At 42.5% G+C, this 12,718-nt stretch overlaps 1 protein-coding gene across 7 annotated transcripts in view; it reads right to left on the reverse strand.

The window, feature by feature from the left end:
- sntg1 (syntrophin, gamma 1) overlaps positions 1-12,718 on the reverse strand; it is a 533,638-nt gene that overhangs the window by 14,649 nt on the left and 506,271 nt on the right. For all 7 annotated transcript variants that reach the window (XM_055634100.1, XM_055634098.1, XM_055634093.1 and 4 more), the window contains 3 exons: positions 8,650-8,766; positions 6,514-6,585; positions 1,661-1,813 (listed from right to left, as the gene is read on the reverse strand). In XM_055634100.1, the coding sequence (XP_055490075.1) occupies positions 1,661-1,813; positions 6,514-6,585; positions 8,650-8,766 (342 nt within the window). The remainder of the gene's footprint in view (positions 1-1,660; positions 1,814-6,513; positions 6,586-8,649; positions 8,767-12,718) is intronic.

Raw genomic sequence — 12,718 nt, forward strand, 5'->3', positions numbered from 1 at the left:
GACCAGCTTCCCTGTCCCTGCTGAAGAAAAGCATTCCCACAGCATGATGCTGCCACCACCATGTTTCACAGTGGGGATGGTGTGTTCAGGGTGATGTGCAGTGTTAGTTTTCCGCCACACATAGCGTTTTGCATTTAGGCCAAAAACTTCAATTTTGGTCTCATCTGACCAGAGCACCTTGCTCCACATGTTTGCTGTTTCCCCCACATGGCTTGTGGCAAACTGCAAACGGGACTTCTTATGGCTTTTTTTCAACAATGGCTTTCTTCTTGCCACTCTTCCATAAAGGCCCGATTTGTGGAGTGCACGACTAATAGTTGTCCTGTGGACAGATTCTCCCACCTGAGCTGTGGATCTCTGCAGCTCCTCCAGAGTTACCATGGGCCTCTTGGCTGCTTCTCTGATCAATGCTCTCCTTGCCTGGCCTGTCAGTTTAGGTGGACGGCCATGTCTTGGTAAGTTTGCAGTTGTGCCATACTCTTTCCATTTTAGGATGATGGATTGAACAGTGCTCCGTGAGATGTTCAAAGCTTGGGATTTTTTTTATAACCTAACCCTGCTTTAAACTTCTCCACAACTTTATCCCTGACCTGTCTGGTGTGTTCCTTGGGCTTCATGATGCCATTTGTTCACTAATGTTTTCTAACAAACCTCTGAGGCCTTCACAGAACAGCTGTATTTATACTGAGATTAGATTACACACAAGTGGACTCTATTTACTAATTAGGTGACTTCTGAAGGCAATTGGTTGCACTGGATTTTATTTAGGGGTATCAGAGTAAAGGGGGCTGAAGACTTTTGCATGCCACACTTTTCAGTTTTTTATTTGTATTATGCGCAACTTTGTGTTGGTCTATCACATAAAATCCCAATAAAATACATTTACGTTTGTGGTTGTAACATGACAAAATGTGGAAAAGTTCAAGGGGTATGAATACTTTTGCACGCCACTCTATCTATCTATCTATCTATCTATCTATCTATCTATCTATCTATCTATCTATCTATCTATCTATCTATCTATCTATCTATCTATCTATCTATCTATCTATCTATGGGGGGGACGGGACCTCCCATGTGGCTGGGACCCAACGGGTCCCACTTAGTCTAGTAAATAATATTAGAGGCAGAAAAATAAATATTAGAGGCAAAAAAAACAGACAGGAAAATATTCTGGAATTTATGTTTAAGAAAAATGTTAACTAAATTTGATATTGAAAAACGTTTTCTTGAGAACCATGTGCTATAGAGCAATAAGCAATAATTAATATCAGAGCTATAGGGGTTAATAAAGAGCTGTGATGTAAAGATCAGTCCCATAATTGATCGTGTGAAAATGTTTCAAGCATTTGGTAGTTCTGAAATGTAGCCTAGGTGGGACCCAAGAGAAGGAAAGAGTGGGGGAAGGAGCTTCTCAGTTTATTTCAACTTTTATTGGCATGATCAAAGTTTCATCAATACATAAAGTGTCACAGATAGAACCATTTCCATTGTCTGAACAACATCAGACAAAGGCAGAGAGCCTGAACAGCTTGTCAGCTGGATGTGATTATTCTGCATCTCTAGCTGCTGTTGAATTTGTATGAAATACTGGGATTTCATTATTTTAAAAATTGCCAAACTGGACTTTCACTTATCTATAATTTGACATCCACCGTACCTGTATTCGTTCCACCTCCAAGAAAGTTGCTGTCTGAAATGCCTTTTCCCAGAGAATGAGTTCGTATTCTAATTCCACGCTGAAGACTAGGTCCTCTCCAGTTTCTGTCTGAACACTAAAACAGTGCTTTCGGCGATCCCACAGATCACTGTCCTGATGAAAACCTGAAGTTATGTAATCTGGCATACATCATTTAATATTTTCACCTAACATTCACATTAATGGTACATATATATATATATATATATTTAGGCGCCTTGAGTATCTAGAAAGGCGCTATATAAATCCCATCCATTATTATTTATTATTATTATTATTATAATATATATATTGTAGGTGTAACAAGTGGGGACTAAATTATGTTTTTATACAAATATTGCTGTGTTGGCAACTTAACATTCAAATGTTGATTAAGGTTGGAAAGAACCCTATCCATCCATTCTAAAAACATTGAACTTTGTGGGCACACGATGGTGCAGTGATAGAGTTACTGCTTTACAGCGCTCACAGCGCCAGAGACCCAGGTTCAATTTTGTCAACAGGTGCTGTCTCTATGGAGTTTGTATGTTCTCCCCCTGACCGCATGGGATTTCTCCGAGTTCATTGGTTTCCTCCCACACTCCAAAGGCATACAAGTTGGTAGGTTAATTGGCTTGGTATAAATGTAAAATTGTTCCTAGTGTGTGTAGGAGAGCGTTAATGTGTGGGGATCGTGGTTAGTGCAGACTTGGTGGGCCGAAGGGCCTGTTTCCACGTTGTATCTCTAAACTAAAAACTAAACTAAACTGTTGTTTGCACATTGTATTGTCATGATGAAAGATGGTCTGTATTATTCTCTTTTCTTTAAAGCCAAATATTTAAAGTTTTCATCCCTGAAAATGTTTACTTTTAACTTTGCACTATGGAAGGTTAGCAAAAAATATCTGTACAGGTGCACAACCTTTTATCCAAAATTCCAAATAACGAAAAGCTCCGAATAGCGGACATTTTTTCGGTCCTTCAAGAAAGGTCCTTGAAGACGTTCACGGAGGGCGGCCCGCAGAGGTGACAGCGGAACCTCCGGTCAGTCCTCGAAGAAAGGGGAACTAAATCCCCATTCATAAAAGAGAAGGTGAGGGTATATTGCGCGGGAGGGTTAATAATTGACAATCTGCTGCTGCCTGCCCACTGAGTTAAAACGTTCCCACAGTAGACTCACGATACACAGTGTATCGTGAGTCTACCCTGGGAACTTTTTAACTCAGCGGGCAGGCAGCAGCAGATTGTCGCTCCCTTCAGTTTCACCCCACCTCCACCCCTCTGCTTCCCTGCCATGTGTGTGACCCCTTCCCTCCCCTCTCTAGCTCCCCGCCCATTGCACCGGCGCGGGGGCTTTGCACTGTCTTCACGTCGGCGATGCCAGCAGGTCAGTGCCAGTCACCGGAGACGTCAGGACCAATGGGACAGCGACCCCCACTGCAAGCACGGAGATCCCAGAGACCCACAGCCAGCAGCAGCCCAGCCCTATTCCAACTCCAGAAGAACACGCTCCCCGTAGGGACAGAAGCTGATGGTGTGCAAGGTACGTCTTGTTCTTGGGGTTGCGGATGAGGGGGCGCAGCTCAGGCTGTGACGTCTCCAGCCACCTCCCTGGACAGGAGCTGAGACTGGGACTTGTACCGCCTTTGCAGGTGAGCAGGAGAGTAGGGTTGTTTGCAGTTGCAGAGGGAGGGGGCAAAGGCGGTACAGTTCCCAGTCTCAGCTCCTGTCCAGGGGGGTGGCCGGAGACGTCAGGACCAACGATACACCGACTGCAAGCACGGAGATCCCAGAGACTCACAGCCAGCAGCAACTCTAGTCCAGCCCCGCTCCAACGCCAGAGGAACCCGGGTTGCGGATGAGGGGGCGCAGCTCGGGCTGTGGGCGAACTGCCACGTCGCTGTAGCGGCCCATCGGGGAGCGGATTCCTGTTGGTCCTGATGTCTCCAGCCACCCCCCTGGACAGGAGCTGAGAGACGTCAGGACCACCAGAAGCCGCTCCCCGATGGGTCGCTACGGCGACAAGTGGCAGTTCGCCCACAGCCTGAGCTGCGCCCCCTCATCGGGACACCGACCCCCAGGCCTACTGCAAGCACGGAGATCCCAGATCAGCAACTCCAGAGGAACACGCTCCCCGTAGGAGCAGAAGCTGATGGTGTGCAAGGTACGTCTTGTTCTTGGGGTGACGCAGCTCGGGCTGTGGGCGAACTGCCACTTGTCGCCATAGCGGCCCATCGGGGAGCGGATTCCTCTGGAGTTGGTGGGACAGGGCGACACAGCAGCTTTTGAGAATGGTGGGCAATCACTTCCAAAGTTCTGCCCACACAGTCAGTACACCTCTCCTACAATTGTCTCCTGCACTAAGATCATCTCGCAGAGAATGATCCCAGCCTAACCCTCCCTATTCTCTCCTATTCTGCAAGAAAAACTACATTGAAGACTCAAACTCGCGATCGAGTAACTGCCGGGATCGAGGTGCAAACTCGCGACCTTGCGTAGATGAGCTGAGCACTCTACCACTGAGCCAGCCGTTAAAATCTACGCTAAAAATCTTCCATTCCGAAAGCCGAAAATTTCCGAATTACGAAAAGTGTCTGGTCCCAAGGCTTTCGGATAAAAGGTTGTGCACCTGGTACTTCAAAATTACCAATTGCATGGACATCTTTTAAATATATCATCTAATGATAAGGAGTTTGCATCTAAAATTTGAGCTGTCAAATTCTAATAAAATCATACCAAGGCCACAGTTAAGATTTCCCCATCATATGCATGGAGTATTTAGACAGAAATTCTAGAAATGGGGTTCTGGTATGGAGGGATACCATGCGTATGCAGGAAAAATGCAGGAAAAAATTGCACTATTTATAGCCTGGGACTGGATGTCAAGTATCCCGATAGGCTTTGGGAAGACTTTGCCTTCCATCACAGTGAGGAGGAGATTCACTGTGATGGATGTTTGTGTAAATTGTGTTGGTGTGTGTCTTGGTTCTTTTCTTGTATGACTGCAGAAACCAAATACCTACCAACAGAGTGAATCTGGCCAATTCATTCATACGGGTAATATCTGATTCCAAGTCATGAGTTTTGTGATTTAGTTTAAGAAGTGATGTTGAAATAGTAAAGTAAATGAGAAGTTATTAGAAGTCAATTGTTTGCATGCATGTTTAACTTACTCGAGTGTTAATAAAGATTAAGTTGTACTAAACCTTGGTTTAGATTCTTTTGTTCGACACATCAGTTGATACCCTCTAGAGGTAATAGGGCCAACATATTCGATTGAACGTTTACATCTATGTTGAGTTTTTTTCTCAACAAAAAAGTATATGCTCAAAAACATTGGTGAATTATACACATTATCCAAATTTATTAACTGCTTTGCTTGCATAACATATTAGTTTTAATCCCCAACACCTCATTTATTAATCTTATCCTCTCCCATTTGTAGTTGTTTAGTTTAGTTGAGAGATACAGCACAGAAACAGGCCCTTTGGCCCTTTGCTGACCAGCGATCCCCGTACACTAGCACTATCCTGCACACTAGGAACAATTTACAATCTTTACTGAAGCCAATTAACCTAAAAACCTGAAGGTCTTTTGTGATGTGGGAGGAGACCAGAGCACCTGGGGAAAATCCATGTGGTCACAGGGAGAACGTACAGATTCCATACAGACAGCTCCTTTAGTCAGGATCAAACCCAGGCCGCTGACCTTGTAAGGTAGCAACTCTACCACTGCGCCACTGTGCTGACCTATCCCAGTACTTTTTAACTGTGACTTCACTTTGTCACTCAAAGGCACTCAGATCTATGAACAAGTTATTCCTAATACTTCATAATGTGATTAATCCAGTTGCTGTGCTTAGATAGGACTTTTTTAAATTAAATAAATATATAACAAAGCACCAAATAATGTAATCAATAAAAGACAATTAATTTCAGCCAGTTCAGCTGATTTTAACATTTAAGAGCAGCTTTAACACATTCCCTTTCCCCAGAGGATATCAAAACAGTTTAAAAACAAAAGTTTCAAACTCTGACTCTGAATTCCTGCAGATACTCCACATTTTACAAAATACTCTGCTTTCAATAATCTATGAAAATCACTTTTGAAAAGTTTGATTCTGTCGTGAGGATTTTTCAAAAAACAATCTGAACATAAGTTGGTCTTATGTCAATGGTTTATTTTAATTTCGTCTTTTGACAAAATCATGAGAGATTTAAATTGAACAACTGGGAAAAAGTTATCAAATTGTGTATTAGATGCGCTGTCTGTCTGCTGACCATGGACCCCCGAAACATGGGTTTACAATTTATTTGTAAAAATCACGGCAAATGTCAATTAGCTTTATTTTTTAGACACAAAAAAGCTGGATTAACTCAGTGGGTCAGGCAGCATCTCTGGTGAAAAGGAATAGGTGATATTTCGGGTCATGACCCTTCTTTAGACAGTCTTGACATGAAATGTCACCTATTCCTTTTCTTCAGAGATGCTGCCTGATCCACTGAATAACTCCAGTTGTTTTATGTCTATCTTCAGTTTAAACCAACATCTGCAGTTCGTAGGTGTATTTTTTGCTTTACTTAATATTAGTAGTTACACCTTTGGCTTAATTGCCTCAAAAGGACAACCTCAACATGCAATGGTGAAGAATTAAACTATTAAATAAAAAGCTGCGGAAAAGCTTCAAAGAACCACTGACATACCTCAATGGCAATTCACTGAAATGTATCCCTTCCTTATCTGTAGGTTTCAAAATAATAGTTGTTGGTAGAGCAATAGAAAACGCTTCGGTCTAGTTCTGCAGATACTAATAGAATCTGCTTGCTCATTCATACCTTAAGGATTTTGCACATTATTTCATAAACTGTGTAGCTTTTCACAGCTTTTGTCCAATCCCACGTCGTCACCTGAGGAAATAAATTATTTCGATACTTAAGCATTTGGATAGCAGTATTTAACTTTAAGGTCGCATGTGAACGACATGGCTTAAAATGTCCCTTGCATGGTTGTGCCAATGAAAACAATCTCCAGCCACTGTACAACAAAAATTGTATTAATTTCCAGGCCTCTGAGTGACTGCTTTTCCTGCAGAATTTTCTCAACATTTCCATAAATGATGGCAACACTAATGCAATGCCCAGGATAAATCTACAGCATGATTTTTTATTCTTATTATTTCGAAGGACAGCAGTTCTTATTTATCGTTACCTACGGTTTTACCGCAAACTATCCTATTTTAGGGGCCAACGTGCAACCTACATTCTTTGCACTCATTGAGGTCTGTACTTTCTTACAATCTCAAATTCAGTCTTCATACTCAAGGTAAGGAGGCCTTATATACTCAGGATTCAGCCCACAAAAAAAGGACATAGCAGACAAGGGCATTATTATTCTAACCTTCTTGAAGACTATTCTCCGAGCCTCATTGAAGAAATGCAAATCTCCATTGACAAGTGGGAATGTCTGGCCCAATGCTGCTCGGTGGAGAAGCAGCCTTTGGGTCTGGCATTGAGAAACTGTTGCCGATGCATCAGGAAAACATATTGTGCTTGGGCCAGACCATATCACTTTTCACTTCTACAATGCCTGTATAGAAGTTTGAAAATATGTATCTCGATATTCCGGGATAGTTTCTTCCCAGCTCAGGCATAATTGTGAACAGTAAATACTAAGGCCATATAGGTCTTTGTAGTTTGGTAAAAAAATAGGTATGTGTTGTGTCTTTAAGTAGCAAAGTTTCAGAGGAAACTGATTAAAAGCTGCTTCTTCTGGAACGTAATATGACAGCCTAAATTTTAGATGCATAATCCTTACCACTAAATGATATGTTTAAAAGATGTCCATACAATTGTTTGTAAGGTCATAAGGAAGAGGAGTAGAATTAGGCCATTCAGCCCATCGTCTACTCCGCCATTCAATCATAGCTGATCTATCTCTCCCTCCTAACCCCATTCTCTTGCCTTCTCCCCATAACCTCTGACACGTACTAATCAAGAATCTATCTATCTCTGCCTTAAAAATATCCGCTGACTTGGCCTCCACAGCCTTCTGTGGCAACAAATTCCACAGATTTACCCCCCTCTGACTAAAGAAATGCCTTCTCTTCTCCTTCCTAAAAGAACATCCTTTAATTCTGATACTATGACCTCTACTTCTAGACTCTCCCACTAATAGAAACATCCTCCCCACATCCACTCTTTCCAAGCCTTTCACTATTCTGTATGTTTCAATGAGGTCCCCCCTCATTTTTCTAAACTCCAGTGAGAACAGGCTCAATGCCGACAAACGCTCATCGTAGATTAGCCTACTCATTTCTAGGATCATTCTTGTAAATCTCCTCAAGACCCTCTCCACAGCCAGCACATCCTTCCTCAGATATGGTGCCCAAAATTGCTCACAATATTCCAGATGCGGCCTGACCAGCACCTTATAGAGAGCCCCAACATTACATCTCTGTTTTTGTATACAAGCCCTCTTGAAATAAATGCTATCATTGATTTAGTTTGAAGTATTGGTATTTTTACTGATATAAACAACATCTATCATTTTTCAGACAAGAGAGTGTGAAAACCACAATGGGGTTGAATATTGAGTATCACATTATCGAGGAAGCCATTTCGGAGAAAATTCCATTTTTAGCATTAACAAATATCAGATTGGAAAGTTGAGGGTGGAATATTTTGTTGGGTGCCAGGAGGCCCAAAAAGAAATGTAATGTTACTCTGCCTCAGATTAAATGTATTTTCAGCTGCAAAGCTCTGAATTTATTTGCTGTATTTTGCAAAAGCATTATAATGGCCATATTATAGTATCATTAATGCAATAGAATATTAAAAAAAAAAATACAAGCTTTAATGTTCAGTTTACTACAACCAATGTTGTAAAATCTTATCAAATTTTATATTTTCCTCACAGTTTTAGTTATCTATTAAATAAAAAATGCATGCTGATTAAATTAAAGCTGAACCTACTGGAGGTGTTGCAAATGTGTATAAGCAAGCGCCTCTCACGGCTAGATACTTTGGTGTATATAGCTTTTCCTGTAGCGAATCTGGGTCCCGGTCTTCCACCCAGCCCATGTAGACTATCTGACAAAAAAAGACAACAGTATTGAGCAGTGTTACATTAATAACTCGAGGGCACTCTTAAGATGATATATAGACCAAAGTGGAGGGTTCACCTGAAAACCATTTCAAATCAACAACCATTCTTCTGCTTTATCATTTTATGTAAGGGTGTTGATTATCCCCATTCATCATGATGAATAGTCTTTCTTTTTGCCTTAAAGTAGAGAAACGTTTTTTTAAAGATGTGTTTCATTCATAATGCTATTCATTTTCTGTCAAAAAAATACCTTTAGACACATCTTAAGACCTATTTTACTCTGTTCCCCTCCAAGGCAGAGAAGTACCAGATTTGTGCAGAGATATGGAAGGCCAAATTTGGAACCAGACCATGAGCTGTGATGTGTGAGGTTCATGTATAGGCCGCTTGCCAACATTGTGCTTTCTCTTTATTTGCCAGCATTAAGTCCGCTGGACATTTTTCTGCAGACACCTAATATTATGAATGGCTAGGACCATTTCAAGATAAATTGCAATGATAACTCAGCCTGCTTTACCTAATGGGAGGTGCAGTGTAGATGCATTAGATTTTGGCAGTCATTCCATAGCACAAGCTGGGAACCCGTGAACAATGGCATGAATGGTTCAACAATGAAGCAGGCGGCAAAGTCTTCTCATGTGAAACTAGAACCTTTTGTGTATCTGATAAAAAATAAGGCAAATTTGATTGTTTCCCAGGGGTCTAGTGTGCCCTCGCCACATTGCACTGGCAGTGGAATCAGAGAGCTGACATCAGGGAACTGAATCATCCTACCACAATCAGAGAGTGGTGCTGAACTACTATCTACCTCTTTGGTGACCCTCGGATAATCTTTGATCAGAGCTTGGTGGCTTTAACTTGCACTAAATGCTGTTCCCTTATCATGTATCTATACACTGTGAATGGCTTGATTGTAATCTTGTATTGCCTTTCTGCGGACTGGTTAGCACGCAACAAAAGCTTTTTTCTGTACCTCGGTACATGTGGCAAAAAACTAAACTAGCTGAGGTGAGCCCAGCCAGAGATCTTACCTCTAAAGCCTTGGATGCAATGCTGCAATAAGTTAAATAGCATGGTCAAAGTGAGTGATTACATCCCCCACTAACTATATCTCAGGCATCAGGCACCATTCACCTGATATATCCATCACAGATATCAACAAGACTATCTAGTGGAACTCAGACCAAATAATTCCAGGTCTACTTTATCCTTGAGTAATTAGTTCCAGCTGGAAGCCTTGCACTTTATCTCATAGTTCTCGTCCACCATCACATCACCGACCATGAGTGGCACAATGACTTGGCACACTGAGTCAGACCTATAGGTACATATCTCTTATGCTTGACAAAGTGGCATATAATCTGCTGCATTGTCAGAGTACCTTTGGGGTCAGGTGGACCTGAATCAATTTACAACACAGTTGGCCACTACTTAGTTCAAGACCTTATTATATCTTGGTCCAAACGTGGATAAAAGAAGCAAACTTCAGTGATTGGTTGGGAGTGACCTAAATGTTGATAAGGATAGGGCTGCTGTAGACAAAGACGATATGGACTTCAGCAAGGCCTTCTATAAGGTTAGGTGCATGGATGTTAGATTGAATGTGATAATAGACAATAGACAACAGACAGAAGGTGCAGGAGTAAGCCATTAGGCCCTTCGAGACAGCACTGCCATTCAATGTGATCATGGCTGATCATTCACAATATACCCTGTACCTGCCTTCTCCCCATATCTCTTGACTCCGCTATCTTTAAGAGCTCTATCTAACTCTCTCTTGAAAGCATCCAGAGAACCGGCCTCCACCACCTTCTGAGGCAGAGAACTCCACGGAATCAAAACTCTCTATATGAAAAGGTTTTTCCTCATCTCCATTCTAAATGGTCTACCCCTTATTCTTAAACTGTGGCACCTGGTTCTAGACTCCCCCAACATTGTGAACATGTTTGCTGCCTCTAGTGTGTCCTTATGGGCCTGTTCAACTTAGGCGATTTTTCAGGCAACTGCCGGCAACTGGAACAGCGACTGTCAGAGTGGAACACACACATCGCTTCTTTCACCAGCCCGTTATGCAGGCGGGGGACAGGCAGCGGGGGGAACGCTGTTGAGTGAAATTCACACAGTGCAAAGCCAATGTGATACAGATACACACCGCATTGAACAGGAATGTTGTTGGCGCTGTAATTAAGGCGGCTAAAGCACAATGCACGGAAAGTCCTTTAAAAGAGGGGGGAGGGGGTGAAGAAGGGAGAAGGAGGGAGAAGAAGGGAGAAGGAGTGGAGACAACTTTTAAGAAGCCAGACAACTTTTAAGAAGCCAGAGATACACGGCTGTGAAGCTCGGCGGACATTTAACATTACCGTTCGGTTATCCTTGGTTCTGAAAACAACTGCTTATGTTTTTTTCCCCCAAGTTCCTGGTCACAACTGGCTACAACCTATAAGAACCTACGAGAACCTCCTGGCGACCCACCTACGGCACAAGAAATCTCGCTAATCTCTATGGCAGCTTCAATCTAGTTGCTGCTAATTTATCAGCATGTTGAAAAAATTGCGGGAACCATAATGAGGCCGCAACATGTTCTCAGAATGCGGGAACTCCTTACGACCATGAAGGCAACTACCCGGCAACCACCCGCGAACATGTGGTGACCATGTGGCGACTGCATAGGCTCCTGCAGTTGCCTAAAAAGTCGGCGAAGTGGGACAGGCCCATTAACAATCTTATATGTTTCAATAAGATTCCCCCTCATCCTTCTAAATTCCAGAGTATACAAGCCCAGCCACTCCATTCTATCAACATATGACAGTCCCGCCATCCCGGGAATTAACCTGGTGAACCTACACTGCATTCCCTCAATAGCAAGAATTTGGAGACCAAAACTGCACACAATACTCCAGGCATGGTCTCACTAGGGCAATGACAACTGCAGAAGGACCTCTTTGCTCTTATACCCAACTCCTCCTGTTATGAAGGCCAACATGCCATTCGCTTTCTTCACTGCCTGCTGTACCTGATTGCTTACTTTCAGTGACTGATAAACAAGGATTTCCAGATCCCGTTGTAAAGCGGGATAATAATCTGCCTTCCTGTTTTTGCCACCAAAGCGGATAACCTCACATTTATCCACATTAAACTGCATCTGTCATGCATCTGCCCACTTACCCAACCTGTCCAAGTCACCCTGCATCCTCATAACATCCTCACAGTTCACACTGCCAACCAGGTTTGTGTCATCTGCAAATTTGGTACTTTTAATCCCTTCATCTAGATCATTAATGCATATTGTAAATAGCTGTGATCCTAGCACCGAGCCTTGCGGTACCCCACTAGTCACTGCCTGCTATTCTGAAAGGGACCCGTTAATCCCTACTCTTTGCTCCTGTCTGCCAACCAATTTTCTATTCATGTCAGCACACTATCCCCAATACCATGTGCTCTAATTTTGCCCACTAATCTCCTATGTGGGACATTATCAAATGATTTCTGAAAGTCCAGGTACACTACATCCACTGACCCTCCCTTGTCTATTCTCCCAGCTATATCCTCAAAAAATTCCAGAAGACTAATCAAGCATGATTTCCCCTTTGTAAATCGATGCTGACTCGGACCGATCCTGCTACTGCTATTCAAATGTGCCACTATTTCAACTTTTATAATTGATTTCAGCATCTTCCCCACCACCGATGTCAGGCTAACTGGTCTATAATTCCCTGTTTTCTCTCTCCCACATTTCTTAAAATGTGAGGTGACATTAGCTACACTCCAATCCACAGGAACTGATCCTGAATCTATAGAAAATTGGAAAATGATCACCAATGCTTCCACAATTTCCAGAGCCACCTCCTTAAGTACTCTGGGATGCCCATCAGTCCCTGGGGATTTATTAGCCTTCAGTCCCATCAATCTACCCAACACCATTTCCTGATTAATGCG

The sequence above is a fragment of the Leucoraja erinacea genome, chromosome 4, assembly GCF_028641065.1.
Source record: "Leucoraja erinacea ecotype New England chromosome 4, Leri_hhj_1, whole genome shotgun sequence".
NCBI lineage: Eukaryota > Metazoa > Chordata > Chondrichthyes > Rajiformes > Rajidae > Leucoraja > Leucoraja erinaceus.